This window comes from Pezoporus flaviventris, unplaced genomic scaffold, assembly GCF_033815535.1.
Source record: "Pezoporus flaviventris isolate CSIRO_AGI_PZ_B2104156 unplaced genomic scaffold, CSIRO_AGI_Pfla_v1 ptg000035l, whole genome shotgun sequence".
Classification (NCBI taxonomy): domain Eukaryota; kingdom Metazoa; phylum Chordata; class Aves; order Psittaciformes; family Psittacidae; genus Pezoporus; species Pezoporus flaviventris.
Window position 1 is genome coordinate 11101616 of NW_026892583.1, and position 18454 is coordinate 11120069.

Genomic DNA, 18454 nt, shown 5'->3' on the forward strand with positions numbered 1-18454 from the left:
TACTAATTAAATAAATCCCAAAGGTCACAAGGTAAGGATAAAATTCTCAGTAATTAATCTGCTCAAATTGTAACTCAGTCTGATATTCCTGATGTTACAAACAAATCCTGTGATGTGCTTAAGATGTCTGAAGATGTGGAGTGAAAAATATTTCAGTACATGCCAAGATATAATCAAGATTTGCCTATCATTAAGATGCCACAATAGCTGAAGAACTGTCAGCATGTTCAGTTTTGTAGCAGTGAGACAGCAGCCTTTCCTAAAGTATGGCACGTATGTGAAAAAGAACAACAGGCAAGAACAACAAAGACAAAAGCTTCTGACCTTTGCTCCAAACTGAAAATGTGAATCAGCAAAGCTGGAGAGCAGTTTCTGTACTCTTTAATGTGCACTTCAGAATATTTTAAGTCAGGTATGCTCATTATACCTTCATGCTTGTGTGATGGAGAGCAAGATTTTTCTCCCTTACCGTGGGCTTTGCTAGGGTGAGATCTGGTTTGCCACCACCAGCTCCCTTCCATGCTACAGCATGCTACCCTTTGGATCCAAAATTATACATATACCATGAAGTGGAAATAATTTCGGACTATAATAAATGCTACAATAAGGCCTTCAGAAGCACAGACCAGAGTGAATCCTTGGGATCTGACCTTGCTGTTTAATCAGGTCTGAACAAAGAGGTTGGGAAAGAATGGGAGAAAGACAAAAGTACATAGGGAACAGAAGTAAGGGAATGTGCAAACGGAGGAGGAGTTAAACCAGAAGACACTGACAGACCTTTGAAACACCAAAAGTCATCTTAGTCTTGCAAGGGAGCAGACTTGTTAATAAGAAAAGACTTGAGCACTCCCCTTAAGCAGCTTTCGAGGACTAGAAAACATCCCTGTCATTAGTCTTCTCAGGACCATGAGTTTATTTCTCCCCTGCCTAGCACTGCTTCTGGTGCTAACCTCTGGGAATCTCTCCTTCCAAGCATCAGAAATCATCTCTGCACAGTGTAGGTTGTCATTTGAAACATCTGCTCCTCAGGCTTAATAAGACTGAATCAGCTTCCAAAATGGACAAGGCACAGGGTCAAGAAATTAAACCTTTAAGCTGCTGACAACTACAGCCTCTTGCTCCCATTACTGGCAGCAATCCTGCCTCACCTGACAGCTCTGCTGACTTCTCCCCCTCTCCCTATAGCACAGTTACAGGAAGGATGGCAGCAGCTGCCTCATCCCCTGGAAAACCTGCACCATTTCTTTCCAGTAACTACGTGGCAGATGCATCAAGTACCAACCACAGGGGCTCCAAGGTGGTGACAGGGATAACCACTTCCACTTTCTGCTCAAGAAGCAAGCTCTTCTAGCTCAAAACACACGTGGACCAAGACCTGTGCTTGCTCCTTGAGCTCAGCATCTGCCTGCTGGGACAGTGATTTGAAAGACAAATTGTTGCACCACAAGTGAATTGTTCCATGTGGTACTGTAATTTATGGATATTCCCCCTATAAAGACACTGATAAAGAAGAAGGGAAACAACTAAAACCCTCAGTTTTAATATCTAAAGTAGTTTTGGTACTCCTTCGTGACTCCCACCTGAATCTCAGAAATATGCAGAGGAGACAAGAGAAAGCTGCCTGTCCGTCTCGCAAGTTCATGCCAGGACAGTGTCTATTGCTTGGCTACTCTGCATCTGTCACTCTACCCCATTACATTTTCCTTGTCCCCGAAGGAATGCAGTTGGAAAACAAGTCTTCAAGGACAGAGGGCGAGCAAGAGCAGCAGGGCTTGTCTGCTCAGAGTAGATGTCACTTGTCCAGCAAGACCCTGGGAGACATTCTCTCCAAAGGAAGAAGAGTTGAGGTGCCTGCTTTTCCTTCATCTCTATTCCCCAAGGTCCCCTCTCCTCCACACATGAATGCAAGGGGAAGGATGGCAGAGGGAGTACATCACCACCTCATTTTGAAGTTGAGGGAGTGAAGCAAACTCCCTTTATTGGAAGGGTAAGAAGTAAGGACTGTGTGTGCACCCGAGACACCTGCTGCATCCCCTCCAGTGGCGAAAAGAAGTTCCACTTCATGCACTCTCCCAGTGGGACAGGGAAGGGAAGATGAAGCACAGTATCATCCCTTCCTAGCAGAGAGGATAAAGGTAGCAGAGGGAAAACGAGGCACCAGCCATCTCTTCCATCATTCCTCACTAAAGAGGGATCAGAAGTGTGTGTGTGGCGGGGAGGCAGCAGACACACTGCTGTTTCTACCCTGCTGCTTCTGAAGGAAGGGTGTATTTGCCTTCAACATTTCCCCTTGAGGGAAGCAGGGGGGAATGCTGAAAGCAAATACCCAGCTTTATTCACCCTTTGTTTAGGAAAAGGGAAGCATAAGCAGTAAGTTTCTCAGTCATGTGCCTTCCCACTGGCTTCTGCACATCAAGAAATAAGATGCCCTTTCCCATGTCTCTGTAAGCCAGGTGTGAGCGCACAGATCCCTGTCTCCTTCAGGTGCATATACACAAGAGGTCAAGAGAAGGAAAGGTGCTCAGTTCCTTTTGCAGCTGGAAGTGGCCGAAAAGGTGCCCAGTACACCCTCCCCCATGACCCTGCATGGGGGGTGGGGGGTACCCAGTGCCTCGTCCTCCCTGTGTGTGTGTGGTGGGGTGCCCAGTGCCCCCACCCTCAAGCACATGCTGAGGGATGCCCACGCCGCTTCCCTTATGAGTGTGCCTGAGAAGGTTGGATGCTCAGTGCCACCACCCCCCTCAAACGCAAAGGATCCCCGAGACCTGGAAGGGAAATTCTCAGTGCCTTCTCTCTCAGGTGCGTGTTGGAGATGGGCACCCAGGGTGCCTGTATCCCTCATCCTCAAGTGCACACGGGCAGCAAGCAGTGTCTGGTCCCTCATTACCTATGTGGGTGTGCTGGAGGGGTATGAAGGGTGACCCCAGTGCAGGGTCTCTGTGAGGATGGGGGATGCCCGGGGTCCCGTGTCGGGAGGCGAGAGGCTGCCCTGCCGTCCCCCCACCGGTCTCGGAACTAGAACACCGGTATCCCGAGGTCCCCGAAGGGGGGCACGGCGGCACTCACGGTTCCAGTAGACAGGGTAGCACTCCGCGTTGGCTACGTCCACCTCATAGAGCCCGCTCCTCACGCATACCGGCTCCACTGCCGCCGCCTCGCCCTCCCGCGGCTCGGATCCGAGGGCGCGGTAGGCCAGCTCGATCCGCAGCGAGTCGTAACCGATGAAGGGCTTCCAGGGCTTCCGGTCCTCCCGGTAGAACCAGCGCACCTCCTCGGCGCTCAGCTCCCGCACCATCTCATAGCGGGGCCGGCCGCCACCCGGCCGCCTCCTCTCAGGCAGCGCTGCCGCCGCCAGGTAGAAGCCGCTGCCGCCACTCTCGCTGCTGGCGAGCCCCGCTCCCTCGCCCTCGCTGTACTCGCCGCCCGTACCCGTGGAGTAGCGGAGCGAGGCGCCGGACTCGGCCGAGTCGAAACCGCCGCCGCCGCCGGCCTCGTCGCTCAGGCTCGGTTCCCGCTGCAGAGGGGCCGCCGCATCCAGCTCCCCCTCGGAGGAGGAGGTAGAGAACGTGGCGAGCGGCGGTCCGGAGAGCTGCTGGGGGCGGCGGGACGGCCGGGTGAGGGGACGCTGCAAGCCGCAGCTGGGAGCCGCCTCCTCCTCGCCGCCGACCGGCTGCTCGCAGGAAGCGGCACCGTGGGCGCTCGCCTCGCCGGGCAGGTCCCAAGCGCCATGCTGCGAGGCGGGACCGGGGTAATCCATGCCGCAGGGGGCCCCGCAACCGCCGCCGGCTCCGTCCGCCCGGGGGCGGTGCCGCTCCGTCACGCGCGTAGCGCAGCTACCGGGGGCGGGGCGTCGGCGCGAGGCGTGCGGGCGCGCGGGAGGGAGGAGAGGGGCGGGGCGGGGCGTGAAGGGCGCCCTCAGACCCCGGGGGCGTCCTGACCGTGTGTGTGTGGTGGGTCACGGCCCGTAACCCTGTCCGGCTGTGAGACACCCTCGGACACAGCCTGCAGCCACATCTGCATGTGTGAGGTGTCCCCAGACACAGCCTACAGCCTGAGGTCAGTGTGAGACACCTCCAGACACAGACCCAGCTCTGTGTGTGTGTGTGTGTGTGTGTGTGTGTGTGTGTGTGTGTGTGCGTGTGAGGCACCCTCACACACAGCCCCTGACTCCGTGTATGACCAGCACCTCGGAATACAACCTGAGACCCCCCAGCCTGCTGCACTGTGACCGTGAGTGTTGCCCACCAACACAGCCTGCAGCCCTCTGGGTAGGTGACACACACAGACCAATGCACTGAAGTGCAACCCGAGGCCCAGTGGCCTCACAGCTAAACGAGACACACTGAAACATAGCCTGCAGCCCCGTGTGTGAGTGATGGGTACCTCCGAAACACAAACCACAGCTTGGTGTGTTTATAGCAGGCACTCCTGAAACAACCCTCTGTGGCTGTGGCCAGCACTCACAAGACACAAACTGTGGCCCCATATGGGTGACAGAAGATCTTAAAGCACACCTTGCACCCTGATGTATGTGTGTGTGAGAGAACACACATCCTGCAGCCCCGTGGGGGATTGGTATCTGTGTGACACCTCTAGCACTCATTCATCTTGCATTGTGTGAGCCATCTGACTCCCCCATCACTTTCCCTGCTACCCGATGGGATCGTTGGTGTTGATCTGTGTGTACTGCTCCCTACAGGCTGCTAGGAGGTAACTGAGTTTTGACCTGTAAGTGTGGGTGTCAGGCCCCACACACTCCTGGTAACTTAGCAGGATGAGTAGGGTACACGTGTATACAAGAGAGCCATCCCCAGCCAACACTGCAGCGTTCAGGGAAGTACTGGGGTTCAGGTGCAGGTGGGTAAGCAGACCCTCACACCCAACAGGGGTGTAACCTGTTCATCTCCATGTGCATTGGTGGGGTCACACCCTGCAGCTAGCTACTGGAGTGCAACAGGGATCCCTCCTGTATGCATGCAACCCTACCTCCCACTCCAAGGAAACCCTGCAGGCTGACAATCCTAAACTAAACCCTACAGGCAGACAGTCACGCACAGTGTGACACTATGTGAGATGTCCTGCCTCAGCTCAGCACCCCAATAGCTGAGCAGGAAGAGATGGTCAGGTTAGAACTCTACTTGTTGGTGTGACACCCCTTTTTTACTTCAGCTAAGAATTTCTCAGCTGTGTAGGAGTGAGACAAGCATATCCCAAATACACACTCTGCAGAGCAACAGGGAGTCAGCAACCTGGCATCACCTTTGTGTGAGAGCCTCAGTCCTCCAAATCCCCCCCCAAATTGGAGGGAATAGGGTTGCTTGTTCGTGTGTGTAAGGGAGAAACAGCCACTTCCATTGCCTCCATAATCAACAGGAGGGGGTGTTGAGATGTATATTTGTGTGATTAAACACCTGGCAGCCTGAAGCAGGAAAAAGGGTGAGGGAGGGTGCCTGGGTTTTACACCTGTGAGAGACAACTCATCCCAACACACACCCACAGCTGAGTGAGGGGCAGTGATGGATCACTTTTGTGATGCCAGTTCACACACACCACCACCCCCCCCCCCCCCTTCTCATGGGTCGTGGGTTGTTGTGTCTGTGGGAAAGAGAGAGACTCCCAGAAACACACCCTGGCTTACTGGGGTGGGGTCACCTGTTTATGAGACACCCCCCCCCCCCTTCCCCCATTTCACAACATTCCCAGGAGGAAGGAGGCGGTGAGAGGGTATGCGAGTGATACTGCTATCTCAGTTACACCTCAAAGGGCAAGGGAGCTGATACCCACACCTTTGCACACCTGTGTGTACAACATGCCTGCTGCCTTACTCATAGCCACGTTATAGCAGGTCAGGGCACTGGTCTGAAACCTTTAGCCATACATCGTGCAGCCTGATGGGAGAATGTGGCTGTGTGTAGACTGTATCACCAACCCCAACCTTCATGCATGCACACATACACACACTTTTTCCTAAAGTAAGAATAGGGGAAGGAGGCCTGTGGTGGATGGCTGGGTTTTAACCCTCCTAAAAGAGGCAGCTACTGGGTGTGTATAGAGTCAGAATGGAGGAAGAAAAGTAACTGGTTTAACGTCATACAATTTTGTGTGCCTCCACCCCTAAATGTCTGTCATTCTCCTTGATTTACATCAAAGTCTCTCTCACAGGCCCACTGTCAGCTGTGGGAAAAAACTGTGCTCTTTGATTTTCCTGTCTCCTACACATTCTGCTTGTCTTCATCCTACAATTTCCAGCAACAAGGGGACTTCTGTGCATTGCACAGCATTGTGTGTCCAAAATAGGTTTGCGCCCTACCTCTTGCATCTGCTTTCAGCTGGGGAATCCTGTTAATGGAGTATGTTAAAAATGCAGAGAGAGGCCAGATTAAGTTTAGGCTGGAAAGGTAGGTGAGGCTTTTAAAAACGTTCACTGCTGGTGTGTGATTTCCCTGAGTCATTAAATTCATGCTGAAGGTCTGCACATGAATCCTTGAATGCATCATCAACACTTTTTAATGCTAAAAGCTCCAAGAATTTGCTAGCATTCATGAGTCCCCACCACGGGAGCTTGGTGCATGCTTGTTCTACCTTTTCAGGTGGAGAAAGAGGGCATTTTTATCTCAGATTTTTATCCACAGTGGGGAGTCAAAAAGGAATGTTACTTACCTTATAGATAAGAAGACAAAGAATCTTTGAAGACAAAGGCTGTTAAGGATCTCACTTTTTATCCTACTTCCATCAACACCAGGGATATTTCACCTTCTTTTATCATTCAACAACTGTTTCACCCTTACTTATGTCATCCTCCTCAAATTCTCCCTCCTTTAGTTCCTTGTCTGAGATCAAGGAAAGACTGTCCACATGAACAAGGGGCACTTCAAATGTTCTTTACCTTTTTTATATATTCTTTCAGATCATTTGATTTGTTACTATGTACATTTCTGGGAGTATATATCTGCTCTCCAAATGCAGATGCTACATTCTGGTGCCCAGTGTCTCTGTAGACAATAGACAGAAAGCCCTGGTGATTCATCATCATCAAGCTGAGTGACTGAGAGTTGCAATGTGAATGTTCTTCATTACAGCTATCTTGGAGACCTACATGGCCTGAAAACTGGTTTATTAAAGGCAAAGCTAACTCCAGAGCCTGTATTCCCTCCTGAAAGAGTCCCAGTAGCTTTTACTTTAGTTTTGTGAAGAAGGTCTTTGCTGGGGTAGGCTGGTATAAATGAAGTTGAGAGTCCAGACCTCTCTCATTTCAGCTCAAAAAAGGAGTATATTCCCCTTTTTACTGTTAGCAGCTCTGGGCTCATAGGTGTGGAGTATCTTGGAAGTTTCTGGCATGACACAGGACTCAAGTTCCATACCATATACTTACATGAAATGAAAAGGAAGGCCAATTGTATAAACCTCATTTACCATTACAGGAGAAAAGTTTCCTTAGAGTGGAATAAATATGGAAGAATGTAAATGTCTATATGGAAGTTTTACAGCAAAATTATCATTATTTTGAAATGTCATTTATATAGCACTGTGAATTTCTGTGCAAACAGATAAGTGGATGCTGTGGTCCCACTCTACTTAGCTCTTGTCAGGCCACACCTGGAATACTGTGCTCAGTTTTTGTCCCCACTATACAAAAAAGATGTGGACAGGCTGGAGAGGGTCCAGAGGAAGACCACAAAGATGATCCAAGGACCAGGAAGATGTGTGAGGAAAGGCTGAGAGAGCTGGGCTTGTTCAGCCTAGGGAAAGAAGGCCCAGGGGAGACCTGATCACCATGTTCCACTATTTAAAGGGTTGCTACAAAGAAGACAGAGACTCTCTTTGGACAAAGGAGTCCCATGGAAAAGATGAGGATAGTGGGCACGAGTTACTTCTGTAGAGATTCGGACTGGACACGAGGAAAATTTTTCACAGTGAGAACAATCAGCCATTGGAGTAATCTCCCCAGGGAAGTGGTGGATTCCCCAACACTGGACTTTTCTAAGATTAGGGTGGACAGAGTGCTGGGACATCTCTGCTTTGCCTAGAAAGGTTGGACAAGATGATCCTTGAGGTCCCTTCCAACCTGGTATTATATGAGTCTATGATAATGCACTGCAAATAATGTCTGAATATCCTCCAGTTTTTAAAATTACTTAAAAAAAAAAAGTAAAAATGTGCACACAAGAAATGGACTCTGAATTTCTGGAGCAACTTCACCATAAATGAACGCCAGCAATGCCTCCTATTTATCTCACTCATCCGGATAGCCCATGGTTGTTGTTAGCTCCAGTGGCCTCAGCGTTGCACTGGAGTTAGCTCACTACAAATGTTCTCAAGTGCAGTTTTCTACAGGACAGTCTGCTGCTTTCCAGGGTATGGACTAAGAGGCACTTCTGCCTTTAGAGATACTGTCTCTGTGATCCTGCGCAGTGCTGAATACTTGTTCCTAAGTGCACTTTGCACTTGCCTGTCCTGAGATTTCCTTTAAGTAAACTCATTTTACCACGTTCTCCTAATTATCCTCATCCCAGCAGTCTTTGTTTGCAAGACAAGCTACTCCTATTAGTGCAATTTTAAATAGTATAGTCAAGTTTTGAAACTACCAGAGTTCACAAATGATGCAATCATCTTGTGTTTTCTTGTAGATCCTAAATGAAATACAATGAATAGCACAAGCACAAGTGCTTGCAAGAGTCCATTAAAAAGAGTCTTTATTCATTGATGAATCCTTTATAACAAAGCCATTTGAAGATATTTGCAATAGCTATTTTTAAATCATTTATTATGCACTCCTATTGATTTTGTATTTTTTTTTTATTTTCTCAGATCTGGATACTGTGCAGCACTGAGTCAACACAGTTACTGCTATCAGCTGTACCCATGATTTTATTAAATAACCAGATGGATTTTTTTCTTTGACAGGAACCATTTCCCGTGAAAACTGCTGATTACTCTTTCATTACGTCCCCACTGTCCACCTCCTTATTAATTGGTACAAACCCCTTCATTATACCTAGATCAGGAGCGAAGTTGGACTAGCCAGCCTGAAATTAAGTAGACTAACCTCAGTCACACTCTTCAAATATTGACACAACACTGTTGTTCTTCTTAGAAATGGTCTCCTGGATGGTTTCTAAACTCTTGCATTCCCACCTTGTGTGAGAACAGTTCTCTGAAGAGCCAGCTTTTAAAATGCCAACATGCAAGTCCTCTAGACTCGCTGCTTTTAAAAAGTTAGTTGTGCTCTTTGATGTTCTTTTCGAAGTTGCTTGAATAGTAAGCGTTTCATCTTCATTATATAATGTGGAAATGGCATTCAACTTTGTCCCAGATATAGGCAGGAAATATTTATCAAACACTTCTGCTTTTTCAGTTTCACAGCTATCCAAATATATTTGGATACACTGAGAGTAACTGGACTCCACTAAAATATTATTCATCAAATTAAGCACGGTTCCAAACAATCTTTGCTTACAACATGCTGTTTTCTGCACAGGGAACATTAACTCTCTGGCTCTTTCAGAAGGGATGGTGGACAATTAGGTTAAAAATTCCCCTTGAGAGTGTTCTATCCTAGTGTCAGACATGGGAGGCTTCTCTGTTTATGTTTTTCTTCTCCTTGAGCACCAAGATATTGGTACAGCTCTTATGCCAAGGTCAAAAGTATATTTCACTAGATCTGAAATGTTCTTCCAAAGCCACAGCTCCATGTTCATTTACCCCTGCTGCAAGCAGCACAAGAATATCCCCCTAGCTCTAAAAGACATGAATTATGGGGCAAGGAGAGGGGAATTTCTGTGATACCAGATACTGTCTCACTCAATGCATCATTGTTAAATTATACTGGCTTTTTCTCTCCATCCCCACTATTGTTCCAGGGCAAACCAAGTAAGAAAGCAAAGTAATGATCCCTGACAGAAATATTTACTTTTCAGACTTTGATCTGATGAAGTCCTACTGTTAATTGTTCACCTGTCGTTGTGGTTCAATCTCAGTACCACACAGCCACTTGCTCACTCACCCCATCTCTCCCCAGTGGGATGGGGAGGAGAATCAGAAAGAGATGAAATCCATGGGTTAAGATCAGAACAGTTTAATGATTAAAATAAGGTGTAACTTACTACCACTAGTAGTAATAATATTAATGGAAAGGGAAATAACAAAAAAGAGAAAGAGAAAACAAACACCCCCCTCCTAGTAAACCCGTTTCTATACAGGGCATGATGTGCTGTGGTATGTAATATCCCTTTGGCTAGTCTGGGTCAGGTGTCCTGTCTCTGCTTCCTCCCAGCTTCCTGTGCCCCTCCTCACTGGCAGAGCATGAGAGACTGAAAAGTCCATGGTTACGATAAACACTGCCTAGCAACAACTAAAATATTGGTATCTTATCAATGTAATTCTCAGACTAAAGCCAAACCACAGCACTGTAGCAGCTCTTAGGAAGAAAATTAACACTAGCCAAGCTGAAACCAGCCAACTAGGTGTTGGTGAGACTTGCAGAAAGCCATGCACAGGCATATTCCTGTAAACACTTGTAAAGAACAGTCTGAACTAGAGCTGTGCTGCTGGTGTGGGCTCAGCCACCACATCTTATGGCTCCTCTCTATTTCTTCTCGGTCTCCAGGGGTATGGATTTTTCCCTTCTTGCAGGAGTGAATGAGGATGGGGCAGCTTGTTCAACAAGATACAGTGGGGTTGGTGGGACTAAGGGAAGAGTTTCTGGTGGTGAGTCTGTCTATTACACAAACTAACATTGGCATAGAGATGTTGGACATGAATTATTGCTTGCTTTTCCTTCAGAAATAATCCCAGCCTTGTACTTGTCCCCCTGGTAAAGAAGGGGGCAAAGACGTGAAAGATAGAAAAGCATCAGACAGACGGGCTGCACTCAGTTGTCTAGCCAAGACCCTTTCAATGTTCTTCTGAGTGTTAAAGGAAGTTATTTGCAAGGTCACTTACTAAAATAATGTTTTCTGCCTCTGTACATGTGTGCGCATGTGCATGTACTCATAGAGGTGGATAAAAGGCCTCTCCCACAAATATGACTGCAGTCCAAATGCATGTCCTGCACCAGAGACAGTTCTTCCAACCCAGGTACTTTTCCTCACAGAGCACTGACGTAGTCCATCTCCAAGGATGCCAACAGCTGCTCTTTGTACACACTATCATATAAATTATGCCATCTCATTTCTAAAGTATGTCCCTTCCTTCCAGAATACTCTTCCAAGAGAAATTTGTCACGTGTCTCTTGGCTCTGGGTATTGGGGTATTAGCTCTGAATATTAGAGGTATCACTGTCATTGTTTCTATTTTTTTATTTCTTTGCAAGACATGCTGACCAGATGCATGCAAATAATGTAGAAAAGGTAGTTTTTCTGGTGTTTTCAACCAGTTGTAACAATGCAGAAAGTGTGTGAAGTTCTATTTTCTATTTTAGGTTTTTCATTTAGTCAAAGCATTAAAATACGAGAGTAAACATATTTATTCCCATGTTGTTTGTTGGGGTTTGGTTTTTTTGTTTGGGTTTGCTTGTTTGCTTTGTTGTTGGGGTTTTTGGGTTTTATTTTCTTCCTGATGAGATACTGAGAGCTTGGGCACACAGCAGGCAAATGAATTTTGTGATCCAAAACCAACAAAGTTGACACAGATGATTTTTAGTGGGGGGAGAGGGACAGGAAAAGGGGTGTTGTGTAATCTTCTGGTAAGTATTGACTGTGGCCTTGACCAGATCAAGGACGAAAACACTGGCTCTGTATTCTTACTGTGCCAACTACTAAGCCAAAAAGCAAAGCACAAAGACTTTCCAGAGAAAACCTTCACAGACCTTTGGGAAAATTTCTTTCTTTAGATGCTGAAGTGAAGAGGAGGAGGCCACTATCTCTCCTGCACAGCTTTCAGTTGGCTATCTGAAAGGATGCAACACACACCACTCAAGCTGGAAGCACTGCAAGGAAAAGAAAAAAACCCTTTATCTTGCATGAAAACCTCTGTCTGGTGAGTGGCTGAAAAGCCAAAAGAGGTGGTTACAAGTTGTCTAAAAACTCTTGCACACAGGGATTATAAGGGAACAAACTAAAAATACTCCCTCATTCATTTGGGAAAGGGCTGTTGTACACAGGGTCAGGGTAAGGAGGGTTTTGTAGGGGTGTGGGGCTGTGCTAGAGTTCATAGCTAAGCATCTCGAGAGCAGGGTCACATGGGGAATGAAGAAATTTTAAATCCCTCTGTGCCAGAGTCACAAGACCCGGACAGTTACACACAAATGTTTTGTCACGTGATAACACCCAAAAACATTGCTGGAGTTGCAGGACCTTGGGAACACTTGGCACTAAAAGTGAATTTGAGGTCACTGTCAGTGTGATCATGTGTGAAATATTTGCTTTACTGAGACCAGTGTGAGTATCGTCATTGATTTCAGCAGGGTTAAAATTTCACTCACACTCTGTGGTTCATCCTTTCCCCTCCCAGGCGTTTATTATCATTGATTAAAATTCATTGAATGTATTTCTGGCTCAAACTTGAGATAACTGTTATGCATGATGAATCTTAAGAGATGCAAAATATATTACCTAGCCCTTGTAGTACATTCTGTTCTAGGAAAGCATAGTAACAATGCTTGTCATTGCACCCTTCATGGAAGTACTAAGGGGCATACTTCAAGAGGAGTAATGAAATACCCATGTAAAGTCAGGTTCTGTCTTAAGTATCGTACTGAAATAGGGTCTGATTGAGAAGACCTATAAGCCTGCACATATCTGCAGAGATGCAAACACCACATCTTGATGACACCTGATAGTAGGTGAGTGACCTTGAATCATCCAATGCTGTCCTATTGCCCCAAGGAAATGTCCTTATGACTTGTGTTTTAGTAGGTAAAGTGGGACCTTTGCTGCCTGTAGCAGTAGCTTGCATGAAAACGTGCAGGACGGGTATGGAATGCTGCTATGGTAGCACGCAGTCAAAGACGCTTGAGCTGTCATATGGCTGGAGCTGTCTGTCGGTCAGGTGACAGCTAGGACCAGATTACAGCTATAAATATACCACATTTTATTCATTACGTGGAAGCACTTTCATCAAAAGCCTCCAATTCCTATGGGCCCTGGGACATTCCAGCTTTGCTCTTTGCTGAGTATTCCAGCTACTTTGTTTTGCCTCCACTGCCAGGTTTATTCATTTCTCTGCTAATGTACCGTTAAAAGGTCTCCTCTTTTATGTCGTGTCTGACAAATGGATTGAAATGTAGCTCTGCAAGTCTGAGGGAGACTGAAGGCCAACTGTTCCTACAGCCTGGGCCAATGATGCAAGCAGGTGATTGCCTTTCTATTTATGGTGGAAGTACTGTTTTAGCAAGTAGTAAAGGGCCTGGCAAGGAAAGTCAGGAGAGGTGCCTCAAAATGTGAGCTCTTTCCAAATAAACTTATTTAGCCACATTATCCAAGATTGCTGCTGTTTTATGGGCTGAAATGAGACAATCTGTACTTCTATGGAGCAGGCGGATCAAAAAAAATAGAAAGAGCAAACATCTGATGTGGAAAATCTTCCTGTGGTAGAAAATCTGACTCTGCTAGGAAATCTGACTGTGGTGGAAAACTTCCAAGGACTCAGACTATTGAAAAGACCACATGAAGAACTGTTTTTTTTCAGAGGTAAATGACTATCTAACTGTGAAGCACACCTTTTGCTTCCCAACAATTTGCTTTCTTTACATCAACATACTATCCCCAAATTTCCCGTTTATATGCCTCATAGTGACATACATAAGAATATTTCTATCAATCACCTCCTGCCTGAGCAATGATGGGGACACTGTGAGGTTGCTTAGGGGACTGGATTCCTCCTTCTTCTGACCTGTGGATCTGTCCCAGGGCTGGCATAAATGCAGTAACTGAAACCTTTCAGAACCTTTTCCTTTCTTCAGTAGGTTGAATCATAGACTGTCCAAAGCCTTCCTAGGGAAAGGCTTATTGGTTATTTAAGTGCCAGGTCCCTGTAGCCCTCTCACCCCAGCTAAACTGTGTGAGTGAGAAGCTTACAGTCATGTACACCATATTGGTAAAGCAAGCTGCAATGGGTGGATCTGCAAAACTAGGACATCTTTAATGATCATTTCCCTGATCCCCATCAGGTACTTGCACTGGAAAACAGGCATGGGCCCTCTCAAATCGGCTCAGCACAGATATGGCATTTTAGGTGGGTGAGGGATGAGCAAATACTTTGTGTCATTCTCACTGTGTCTGATTTCACGCCCTGATCTGAGTTTGTTTTCCCTACAGGACTTTATCTGCTGGATATTCCATAGGATTTGTACTTTATAAGGGGCATTCTGGTAATAAGAGTCACTTATCCAAAGTGGGTGTTGCCCTGCAATTGGTTTGCTGAGCAGTGCAAGTAATGACAGGTTTAATGATGTCAACATCTGTATTCAAACAGTTAATGTCCCATGCCTCATTCTCTTTTTACAGTAGTTCCTGAGGAAGGAGGGGTGGTAAAATCAGGACCGTATTGGGTATTCTCACCTCTCCTGCCTGAGTGGGTGGTCAGCATTGCAGATCAAGACTTGGGAAGGCAAAGCACAATCAGAAGTGGGTATGCTGCAATTAGACCTCTCCATGCACGTAAAACTGAGCAGACGGTCTATTGGTCCATCACTGTCTTTTCAGGTCCTTAAGAAATTGGAGAGGAGAATATTTCTGGGGGGTGGTATCTGGATGGCTTTATCTTCGTGGCTTCCACATCCTGGCAGTGTTCAAGGCCAGACTAGACGGAACTTTGAGCATCCTCGTCTTGTGGAAGGTGTCCCTTCCCATGGCAGTGGGGCTGGAACTGAATGATCTTTAAGGTCCTTTCCAACCCAAACCATTCTGTGATTCTATGATGCTATGACCAATGAAGTCTTGGGTCCTAGCAAGTATAAATGTGCGAGTATTGGTTCTTTTGTTGCTTTATATGAGACAGTAAGAGTAGCCCAGAAAAAGTGACTGTCCTGTCTGCTGCCCTTTGCTATGACCTGAACACTGCTCAAAATGGGAGGTACAACTTCCACTCTTGCTATTATTCTTGTGAATTTTATTTCTTTCTCTGTAAATTGCATATGCTTTCCTTCTTTCCTTTCCTAAGGCCTAGCAGAGCCAGCCAAGAATCCACATTTTGCAACTGTTGTAAATGTTGCAACTTCTGATGCTGCAAAAGCAATATCCAAGGAAAGAGGCCAAAGCTAGCAAAAATGTGTCAAGTTTCAGGGCTGCTGATAAAATGGTGCAAGTGTCTGCTTCCTAGCAGCCAAATCACAAATGGCAGTTGAAATCAAGCACTGATTTCTCTTTTTATTCATCTTTTTGCTCTACTTTACCTTGCATGCATCATTGTAGAAAGGAGGAAAGAGTCTATTGCTTGTACTGCCTGGGTAAAGCCAGGGATCTGGGCTTCTTTTGCAGAGCCTTTGTCTGTTTGTGAGACCAAGAACAGAAGCAAGGACATCAGCCTCCTCTACAGACTACATGGCACATTAAATGTGTACAACACGGGCTAACTCTGACCATCTCATTTTTGTAGGATTTGGCTAAGTCTTGTACAATCACTTCACAGGATCAAAATACTATATTGTTTTTTTCCCTCATGGCTTTGATCATTAAACATCCATGCTTTAATAAAAGTCTAAGCACCTTTGCCATGTGCTTTTAGGTCAAGGACAGAGGAAACCTCTGAGCAATGTTGTCTCAGCAGTGGACTCATGGCCAAAGTGTTGGGTACAGGTACACAAGCAAATACAGGTAGGACAAACATGCTACTCCTCCGCTTTTATTGGCAACTTCATGGCAATCAGTGGTGCTAAAGGCCTTTACCAGGTATTTTTTCTTCATTTTGTGGTTTGCTCAAGCTCATTTATTCCTTTTAAGCTAGCGGCAGCACTGTGCTTATTAAAAACAACCCTCTTCCTTGTGACTTTTAGGACTGCACTGCCTCCTTTTCTCTTGAGGCCAGCTTTTTCTCTTTATGTGGCTTGAAGATGTTTTAGCTTATAGATGTGTGGGTGAACAATACCTGTCTCTGTGTCTGTGCTCAGCATGAACAAAGTACTCCCCACACACAGCTCAGCTCCCACTGGCATAGGCTGCTGCTCAGAGTTTTGGCAGTGCTCTCTTCCTCTGACAATGTTGTGAATAAAGTTTAGTTAAGTGAATCCTTCAGCTGAGTTCTTTTGACGTGGTGGTCTTGCTTAGCCTGAGTAGTTGGTTAGCATGGGTACTTGAAGTTACTTCAGACTTAGGCTGCTGCAACCTGCACTTAGTTATGTAAATAAAAGTCTTGAGGTCAGTGCAAATTGGAAGATAGAGCTGCATCATTACCAGAGAGATAAAAATTAACTTATGGCCTGCCTCAAGGCCATGAAGGAACCCAGTGATAGACCACTGCACCCCAGACCGACATTCACCGTTGGAGCAAGAGGAGCATGTAAGGCCCATGTACAGAGTGTGATGGTTGTGTGCATAGAACGTAAGGGTATAAACCCACAGGAATTTCTGTGTTCTTGGTGTCTCCCTGGAAGCACCCAGCTCAAGCTGCTCCCATTCCTGTAACACTCAACTATTGAGTTATTTTTCTAAGAATCTGACATCTGAGACTTTGCTGTGGGAAACCTAGGACAAGGAATTCTCTTTAATGACAAGAAGCTCGCCCCCTTCATGGGCTCACTTCTTCAGCTCAGCTTGAAAATGCTTTGCTCAGAGCAGCCAGGAAAAGCTTCTTGTTTTCACCTCCAGATGCTGGTACCTGTTATATATCAGACAATAGTGCTTGAGTGGAAGGATTCTTGTACTTGATGTAAATTCATTAGTTATCTTCTCTAAGGGTTTGATTCAGTCAAGGCATCAGGAGCCTTCCCAGGAGTTTTTATGTGCTGCAGGACCAACCCTTTTTGATCTATTTTATTCAACTGCTGGTACCTGAGGCACCTCTAGGAGCTGCCGTCTCCACCCTGAAGATGACAGGGGTCTTTTCTTCCTCTCTTGACTGACTTTGATGGGGGTTTTCCTCCACTGCTCTGCAAAAGACAGAGCGGGCCATTTGCAGCCGTCCCCATCCAGCGCCCTGGAGGCATGAAACTGGGAGTGGAACGGTTGCGCCACGCAGAGAACCCAGCCCTCTCACTGCCTCTGCTCCTGTGAGATGATATGAAGGAGCCCAGGAAGAGGGAGGGCTCCCCTGGGAGCTGGCAGGCATCAAGCTGGTCCTCAGAGACAGGGTACAGCAGGACAGGGCAAGGCAAAGAGCAAGTGCTGCCACCATGAAAACAAACTTCTTTATGCTATAGAGCAGCACAGATCATGAAAAGCATGTCCATACAGCCTTCTTCCTTAATCCCACAGCAACCCATCAGGGACTACCTTATTGTATGTAGAAAGATTACTCTAGGCAGCAAAATCTGAGAGTTCGAGCTTCCTTCCAGGTTTATTTCAGCCTGCCAGGTAGAGTGCTCCATGGTTAATTGTTCTTTGAGATCTGAAATGGTTTTCATATCACAATTTGATTTGCACATGATCATGCTCATTGTTTTCAGATCATGCTTTCTTCCCTTTTGGCAATGGCATAGCTTGTGACCCAGAAATGTGTGGTTAAGTCAGAACATATCTAACATGTCCAGGAGTCCTTAAGAGCTTTTAATAAATATGATTATGAATATTTTAAGGGCCTTCACCAAGACAGAGCACCACAGTGCTGGTTGTGGTTCCAAACAGAGAGGTGCAACCATATTTGCTCCCCAAAATGTGCAAGCTCTAAGGTGAAACTGAAAAATGAAGTGAAAGAAAGTGGTTTAACATACTGGTGAGAGTAAAGTGAGGCTTTGAATGATTGGATGGTCTGTGGGAGGGCACAAGGGGCTCTTGCAGAGGCTGGATGTCAGCCTAGGCCAGAAGATACCTAGCTGCTCTCCAAACCTTCTGGCAGTGCAAACTTTGCACAAATAACAGCAGCTGTTCCCTCTCTCACATCTGTTTTTAGGGCCCCTCTTAAAGAAGGAGTATGGAAAAATCACTATGATGAAAACAGCACTACAAGAAAGGGCTGAGGGAAAAGGTTCATATCTCCTGCAGCCCTGCTTCTGACCCATCCTTCTCCCCTCTTGGCAGGAGGAGAACATTAATGCTGGGGAGAGAGGAGATTAGTGCACAGAGCTTTCAACTAGTTCAGAAAAGGCACAAATGTATTCATGCTGTAAAAAAGGCAAGTTCAGGCATGTGTAAGAACAGCTAAACTGGCTGCATTTCTGTGTTAGATAAATACTGATTGATAAAAAGCTGCCAAGTGTTTAAATAACTGGTTTAGGAATGTTGGTGTTTTGTTTTTTTTTTTCCTTAGGTTTGCTAGTTTTTCTGCAGCAAGAACATCCTAAGCATTTGGAATCTATCTGCAGTGACCATGCACTTCAAAAAAGAAGTGATGGAGTGATCAGAGATTTAAACTTCTTGTGCCC

The 18454-nt window shown here is 46.3% G+C and overlaps 1 protein-coding gene and 1 long non-coding RNA gene across 4 annotated transcripts in view; one reads left to right on the forward strand and one right to left on the reverse strand.

Moving 5' to 3' along the window:
* DDHD1 (DDHD domain containing 1) overlaps nt 1-3768 on the reverse strand; it is a 70867-nt gene extending 67099 nt beyond the window's left edge. For all 3 annotated transcript variants that reach the window (XM_061462559.1, XM_061462558.1, XM_061462557.1), the window contains exon 1: nt 3067-3768. In XM_061462559.1, coding sequence (XP_061318543.1) covers nt 3067-3757 — 691 coding nt within the window. In that variant the 5' untranslated portion in view covers nt 3758-3768. The remainder of the gene's footprint in view (nt 1-3066) is intronic.
* Nucleotides 3769-11640: 7872 nt separating this feature from the next.
* On the forward strand, nt 11641-18199 carry LOC133273991 (uncharacterized). Its single transcript, XR_009744985.1, has 3 exons — nt 11641-11976; nt 14108-14172; nt 17983-18199. It is a non-coding gene; the product is annotated as an uncharacterized LOC133273991 (long non-coding RNA).
* Nucleotides 18200-18454: the final 255 nt, after the last annotated feature.